This window comes from Leuciscus leuciscus (genome assembly GCF_965113295.1).
Source record: "Leuciscus leuciscus genome assembly, chromosome: 17".
NCBI classification, from domain to species: Eukaryota; Metazoa; Chordata; class Actinopteri; order Cypriniformes; family Leuciscidae; genus Leuciscus; species Leuciscus leuciscus.
Genome location: NC_138741.1, coordinates 36,583,165 through 36,591,262, shown reverse-complemented (window position 1 = coordinate 36,591,262; position 8,098 = coordinate 36,583,165). Strand labels below are relative to the sequence as shown.

At 38.8% G+C, this 8,098-nt stretch overlaps 1 protein-coding gene across 1 annotated transcript; it reads left to right on the top strand.

Moving 5' to 3' along the window:
• The first annotated feature begins 743 nt into the window (after nt 1–743).
• Nucleotides 744–4,952, top strand: LOC309479208 (piggyBac transposable element-derived protein 4-like). Its single transcript, XM_082143178.1, has 5 exons — nt 744–1,298; nt 2,256–2,321; nt 2,537–2,620; nt 2,933–3,022; nt 3,170–4,952. Exons 1-5 carry the CDS (start codon nt 1,150–1,152, stop codon nt 4,203–4,205), a joined length of 1,425 nt encoding a protein of 474 aa, XP_081999304.1. The 5' UTR covers nt 744–1,149; the 3' UTR covers nt 4,206–4,952.
• Nucleotides 4,953–8,098: the final 3,146 nt, after the last annotated feature.

Below are 8,098 nucleotides of genomic sequence, written 5' to 3'. Positions count from 1 at the left end.
CATGTTGATGCTGCAGTAACTCAAACAAGACTTGGCAGAGTCATTAAGCCTCCTAAAAGACTGATTCATGAAATAAACAATCAATTCATACACAGTTCAGACTCTACAGTGAGTTCTTTTGTTTATTTCGTTAAAAGTGTTTTCACATAAACAGTGACATTTGATTTCATACATAGTTGAGAACACAAAGGAAACATAGTGATACAGAGATTTGAAATCAAATTGGGAGTTAGAATATAATGAACCTTTGAGGTGTAACAGGCATCTCTTTACTCTACTGTAAGATTGGGAGTAGGCGCCTTCCTTGTCTTTATGTACTCCTTATGGGAGAATCAATTGATTGACAGTTAATCATACTCCATGTACCTTTTCTTCTCTTCTTTATTGATTGAAAACATGAAGTGGGAGTTCAATACCCCGTTTTTTTTTTTCTCTTTCCCTTTATTTGCTGTTGGTTTTTCTTATTATTGTGTGTCCCCATTAGGCAGGATTTAACCCTCTGAGGTCGAGAAACGCGCCCACGCGTTTTGCTGGATTTTTTTCACATAGCAGCAACATAAACTTAAAAAAATCCGTAATTTATGGTCATATAAATAAAATAAATACATTATTATAAACTATAGAGGGTCTTCTTTTTTTGTGTACACTCACATTAACATCAAAACCTTGTTTTTATTTTTAAATAAATAAAATAAACAGGGTGCGCTTTCAGCTCACTCTGTCTCCGCAAAAATCTTTCTGGAACAAGTCTGGAAAACTCCGCGAATACTTATCACACAACCATGAAACATGCGTCTAAAGAAAGCTTTAAATTTCTACTTTTAAATAAAACAGTTCACATTCAAAACAAATATTCTCCTGCAATGTAATCTGTATGAAACTAAAGTGAAGTACAGTTTCTCCCGTCTCATCTAATTATCTGTAATTAGTTCACGCCCTCTCGCAGAGCGCGCTATTCATAAGATAATGTGCTGAGGTGATATGCAAAATAAGGTAAACGCCCCCTGAAATGAGTTCACACCCACTCGCAGAGCGCGCTATTCATAAGATAATGTGCTGAGGTGATCTATGCAAAATAAGGTAAAAAGCCCCCTGAAATGCTTTAAAACCAGCTAGTTTAATTCACTCACTTTCCTGCGCCGTTGGAAGATGACGCGATACACCAGTGAGGAAGCCCTTCAGCTCGTCCTGGATAGTGATGAAGAGTTCACTTTTTCCTCAGAAGAAGAAGAGGACTCTGACAATGAACGTTTGTATTTTGAGGAGCGACTTGATCCAGGCGTGGATATTTCGGATGAGTAAGTCTTTTTAAATTTACTTGCATTAGTTGACAAGCTATTTTGTATAAACGTAGGCTACATATTTTACTGGTTGGACCATTTCCATACTTGTCATTCAGAGTAATTATATTTAAATGGTCTAGGCTATGCTTTATAAAGTAGGAGAGAGGCTTCATGCAGTCTGTTTTCTTTCGTTTTTAATAGTTTTGTTTAAAATAATACATTTCGAGCTTTCTATATATTTCTCTGGTATTTTAGGCAAAGCTTATGAGTTTGGGTTCATTTATGAGGCCTCCAGTTCCTGCTATTTTTAATTCTTATGTTTTAAATACAGGCATTTGGTTGATGAAACAACTATTAAAATTAAGATACAATTAATACAAAACGAAATTCACTTTAAAGAAAGGCTTTATACAAAAAATAAACTTAATGAAATGGTCAAAATCTTCTCTGCCCACTCCATTTGTCTCGCGATTGCGCATGATCTGACTCATGCTTTTCACTTTTCATATAATCAACATAAATGAAAAAAATAAATAAAATGATTTCATTTAAACCTAAATATGAACTAAATTGTTTTATTTAATTTTAATGACTAGGCTACTACACGTAGGCCAATTAGCCTACAGTACAGAGAAATTAGTTGACAAGCTATTTTAAATAAACGTAGGCTACAGATTTTACTGGTTGGATCATTTCCATACTTTCCATTCAGAGTAATTTATATTTAAATGAAGAGTGCTTGCAAATATCTATTGCAAATGTGTGTATGTGCTGAAATGTGTAAATATGCCCAGCTGATGAATTGCAAATGTGTTAATGTTTGCGTTGTGCTATCTCCGTAATGGCCCATTACACACAATATATGCCTACAGCACGTGTCTACAATTATTTGCATCAGTTATTCATATAGACTAATGGTAATATACTTTGAAATATTTATGTTATAATAGTTTTCAACTTTTTTTAAAACAGGAATGCTGCATCTCCTTCATCTGCAACTCGGAGGGCGCGCAGCAACACAGTTGAACGTCAGAAAGAGTAAGTACATATTTACCAATGTTTGTGCAATTTTGTTTATATACTTATTACAATATGAGCCTGTATGAGTTTATTTATTTTTAGAGGTTGGTTGATAATGTTACATTTTTTTCTTTGTGTTATCTTATCAGCATGCTAATGCCCAACAGTTGTGCATGTGCTGGAATAGTACTCTAAAATATATGATAATAATAGTTTTCAACTTTTTTTGAAAGGAATGATGTAGGTTGCTCACTCTCACCTCTCACTGCAACTCGCACTAAGAGGGCACGCAGCAACACAGACAGAAATCAGAAGGAGTAAGTACATATTTACCCACTATTTTACAGATGTTAGACCAATTTTGTTTATATACTTAGTGATGCTATATGTACATGTGCCTGCCTGCCTGTGTGGATTGCCAGACACAATTGCAAAACACAATTACCAGACACAATTGCAAAAATTGTGGTGTTATGTATGCACAATATTACAATTAGTGATTGGTAATGTTAGTATAAAAGAGCTTATTTTTGTTGTTTTACCAAAATGCTGACTGTCCATCAGTTATGCATGTGCTGGCATAGTACTTTGTTCAACCTTTATTAATATTAATATTATTATTTTTATAGGAATGTGGTAGCATCACTCTCACCCTCACCTGCAACGCGCACTGGGAGGTCACGCGACAGGTGTCGTTCAGTTTTGAGAACAACTGAAAAGTAAGTACATATTCTGGTTTTACATAGTCCATACAAACATTATGTGTCTGTATGGCTTTGCATCTGGCCAATGTTAAATAATGATTGAAATGCAGTTGTTATATTTTGTGTAATAAACATGCTCACAGTTGTTTGTTTGTTTTACAGCTATAAAGGTGATGGTGATCATCAGACACCTGTTGCAAAGAGGGCCAAGACAAACATTCAGACAAGCAACAAGCAGTCTACTCTGTCATGGAAAACAGAGACTGACATTGATATGGTTCCACAGACTCTGAGATTCCTGCCTGCACGGGAACCTGGACCACAGCTGAGTCCTGCTGATGCACACACTCCTCTGAGTCTCTTCAAAATGTTTTTTTCTGAGAATGCAGTGTCAACTCTGTGCTACAACACCAATGCTCAAGCTGCTGGTGCAATTGCAAAAGGCCGCAAATATAAATGGACTGATGTCAGCATCAGCGAGATGTACAGATACATTGGGCTGCTTTTTTACATGGCCATGGTGAAGATGAGCTCCATCAGCGACTACTGGCGGCAAGACAGTCTTTTCTCTTTGCCTTTTCCTGCCACAATCATGTCCCGGGACAGATACCGCACCATTTCATGGAATGTGCACATGAGTCACCCAGATGCAGATAAAGAGAATGACAGAAAGAGGGGCACACCTGAACATGACCGGCTTTTCAGGGTCAAACCTCTCATGGACACCATACGTCATGTTTGTAAAGCCATCTATCATCCTAAAATAAACTTAGCTGTCGATGAGAGAATGGTGGCATGCAAAGCACACACAGGTATGACGCAGTACATGAAAGCCAAACCAACCAGATGGGGTTTCAAGTTGTTTGTTCTTGCAGACTCATCAAATGGATACACTTTGGACTTTTCTGTGTACACAGGAAAGAACAACTTTCCTTCAGGCCATGGACTGTCACATGATGCTGTAACATCTCTTTTGGATTGTAAAGTTTTAGGCTCTGGGTACCATGTGTACATGGACAATTTCTACACAAGCCCAAAGCTCCTCAAAGACCTGTTTGCAATGAAGTTTGGTGCATGTGGGACTTACAGGGACAACAGGAAGGATTGCCCACGTGATGCAACTAATTCACTCTCTAAAAAATCTGCCAGAGGATCCATCAGGTGGATTCGGGATGGCCCTCTTGTATTTGTGAAGTAGATGGACACACGAGAGGTGTCTGTCTGTTCCACCATTCAATCTGCTTATACAGGAGACACTGCGCAGAGGAGGGTGAAAACACAAGATGCATGGAGGACAAAGACATTTCCATGTCCTGCACCTGTGATTGCATACAACAAGCACATGGGGGGTGTGGACCTGTCCGATCAGCTCTTACAGTACTACACTGCACAACACAAAACAATGAAGTGGTACAGAAAGATCTTTCTACACTTCTTGGACATTGCTGCCACCAATGCTTTCCTTATCCACAAAGAGCTATGTGGTAACATGACCCATAAACAGTTCATGGAACAGCTTATTGCGGAGCTCTGTGGTGTGTCACAGAAAGTAGCACCAAAACAAACCAGTAGTGACCATGTGCCGGTTCCAGGAGCTGAGCTGGGCTCAGATGCAAAGAACATTTGCACAGTTGGTCGCAAGATCTGTGTGCTTTGCAAAGGACAGCTTGGTAAAAGGCAGGACACACCTTGGAAATGCCAGGCATGTAATGTTCACTTGTGTCTTCAGTTAAACAGGAACTGTTTTCAAGAATGGCACAAAGACATGTAACTATATTCTATCTGCCTTTATTTTAGTTTATTTTGCTCATTTTGCATTATTTTGCTTTATTTTGCTTAGAGCCCGCATCAACGGGGCATAAGCATTTACTGTGAGATACCTGCAAATTTAAAACATTTAGTTCCTCCTCATAGAGGAATTACAATAAAACAGTGAAAAACAAAACCTTTGAATCTCCTCTTTGTTCAGGCTGCCTCTCTTGATGGCCCATTAGTCATTGGGGGAGTGTCTGTCACACCCCTGGTCTGAATCTCATTAATATTGATGAGCGATTACCCCTCCCACGCATAAACCTCTTCTGACAAAAAAAACTGTTTTACAATGTTTAAATCAATGTATTGTTTTAAGAGAACGATCAGGCAGGATGAATTTCACATCATTTTGAAGCCAGAACTAGAAAGACAACATACATTAGTCAAGAGGCTTGTGGGCATATATTTAGAATGTGTTTTGTTGCCTTATTTCAGCAACTTTCTTTTTTTTTTTTTATATAACCACGCATAAACATTATTCTCTTAAAAATACAAAGATTTACAAGCATGTTGATCAGATATTATGCTAGCCCTGTTTTTGTTATATAGAGTGAATTTACACTTTTGCCATTAACATGTTTATAAATAACTGAAAAAAAAACAAATGTCAGAGCATGTCAGAACACCTCCAGGGCCCCAAAAACAGCTCAGACCTCAGAGGGTTAAGGGGGGTGTATGTAACGAGATAAATATTGTAAGTTGAGGTCCCTTTAAGTAAATCCTGCAATAATGGGATTGCGTTTCCTATTGGCTGCACCGGTGGCGCTATAGGACACTGTGTTCGAGTAATCTGCAGCAGAGCTAGAGAAAACTGCTGTAGGTGAGTCCGTTCTGTGTTTGTTCCACACTAAAAGTAAAAAATATGTAATTTCATATAAGATGTTTGACACTGTATGCAAGGATTGCTCGCAGTAGATACTGATTGATTTATAGAGCATGTTTTCTGTTTATATTTTTGAGTATTTTGATCGTTTCATGTCTGTTTGTATGCATTATACGATCTTTCTATCTGCGTCATTCTCCATGTGCTTTCTAATGAGGTGAAACGTATTTTGATTAGGTGGAGCTTGAACTGCATAACGACTGCCTGTCTTTTCTCTTTGACTGCTCTGTATGCAGGTAAATGTTTATCATAGTGTTTAAAAATGTACTCGGTTAACTTAGTTGTATTCTCTGTGTTAAGAAATATTGACATTTAAAATATTGAGTAATGTTTACTGTGATATTAAGTGCAGCAAAGCTAGAGAAAACTGCTGTAGGTGGAGCTTGAACTGCATAACGACTGCCTGTCTTTTCTCTTTGACTGCTCTGTATGCACAGGACCGTTTCAAGATATTTGGGGGCCCTAGGCAAAAGAGTGAAGTGAGGTCCCAAGTCCTCCCTCAGGAAAAATTGTAAAATTCAGATGGGATTTCTTGAATTCTGGTGCATTTTAAGAGTCATGAATTACTCTGTAGTACGCTACACAAAGTGTTTAAGAAATTTAAGCAAAGCACCTAATAAAGCAAAAAAAAAAAAAAAAAAGTGAATAGCCATACGTTTATTGTTATTCTCATAGCATATCATGAAAGTGAATTGTGGAGGATTCGATATTTACTTTACAGGAAAAGAACTTCACTTCCCATAATGCCACAGACAGTAACGTCATACGCAAAACTACCTGTTGCGTACGGTAGCCTACAAAGTGTTGAGATGTGTTGATGGAGAATAATAAAAGGACAAACGCGAAGGAAAAAGGGCATTTTTCTCCAGATGGAATAGAAACATCACCAACGGAAATTGATAGCCTGCGTACACCTAAAATGTAACCGGACTTGATGGATTATTTTGTTTGGACCCAACTGCATGGGATGGGAGTCATAGGACCAGCTCATTTTGTTTGGAATTGACAAAGTTTTTACCGGTGACCGCAACCGCGGGCAGACAGCCGTCAAGAGTAAGTGACAACACTTCTCTAGCTTTTGCCTTTATAACGTTACATGGCAAAAAATCTCATGCGATCGTAATCTGGGCTCGTGCATCAAGAGGATTTGGCTCAAAGGAAGTTTTCGAACGCTGTAGCTACAACAGTGAAGGGGCGAGAAGTTGTCTAGTGTGTATTTTATGCTTAAATTCTGCAAACAGAACAAAGTTGTGTATGACTATTAGTTGAACTTTTTCACCCTCTAACAACGCTCACATACCGTTGTGTTTGGTCACTGATGTCAAGGTTTATGTTCGCAGAGATGTGAAAACACGTCAGACAGTTGTATTTGGAGATAATAATGGTTTACTTGCCGCTGTGTCTTTGGCGTTTTTCTTCTTTCTTTCTCTGTCTTTTGGAAAATCCTGAAGGGTATGAGCGCTTCATGATGACATTTTTAAATTTAAATGACCGCGTAGCGCTGTTACTGACAGCTGGGGGACCTGATGGGGGGTGCGCGACGGTGGATGTCACTTCAACATTACAGTGATTAGGGCACTCATAGTGTTTGTCGTTGCATAGGAGGAATCCTTCTAGTTTGGGGGGGCCCTCTCACGGAGCAGTACTGGAGAGTGATTGCGCTGTCTCACTGTGATGGTTTGTTTACAGTGGTTGATACTGTTTGACGAGGGCAGATACACAACCTAAACGACCGTGCGGCCATCGGGGGCCCCCTTCAGCTGGGGGCCCTAGGCAGCTGCCTACCTTGCCTACCCCATTGCGACGGCTCTGTGTATGCAGTATGCAGGAAAATAAAGAATCCTGATTTCATCTATATTTTGAGTGTGTGTGCTGATGAGGGGTGAGACAAACCGGGTCAGAGAGAGAAAAAAAACAAAGGTCACACATATTTTTGGTGGCATATATTTGTAGAAATTATCATTCTTTCTAAATGTGATGTAAATATGTCCTGTAACTACCAGATAAACAGTAACAGACGCGACTGAAGAAGTAAGTGTGTCCTCTTTCTTTTGTGAAATAGACCTAACGGTCATTTATTTGAGTGACTAATGTGCAATTTTGACATAAATTAATTAATTATGATCAATGAATCACTTTTTATTGTAAACCTGTGGTAAAACATCGATGCTTGGGTTTTAAATATTCAAGTAAACAACAAAAATGCCAGCAAACGGCCGCTTTTATCATGTTTGTTTTCAACGCTGTTTCCAGTGATTTCTGAGTAGTTTTCTGATAAAACTTCCGTTTGTTGGTGAATGGGTTAGTGTGACGTTGTTCCAGAGAGGCGTGTTACGGGCGTGTTTTAGTGAAGCGCTGTGGAGCTTCTGGCCCGACAGTGGAAACGCAGGCCCGGT

Coding starts and splice junctions, on each gene's coding strand:
- LOC309479208 (XM_082143178.1), top strand. CDS start 1,150: ATGACGCGATACACCAGTGAGGAAGCCCTTCAGCTCGTCCTGGATAGT. Junction 1,299..2,255: donor GGCGTGGATATTTCGGATGA/GTAAGTCTTTTT, acceptor TTTTTAAAACAG/GAATGCTGCATCTCCTTCAT. Junction 2,621..2,932: donor ACAGACAGAAATCAGAAGGA/GTAAGTACATAT, acceptor TTATTTTTATAG/GAATGTGGTAGCATCACTCT.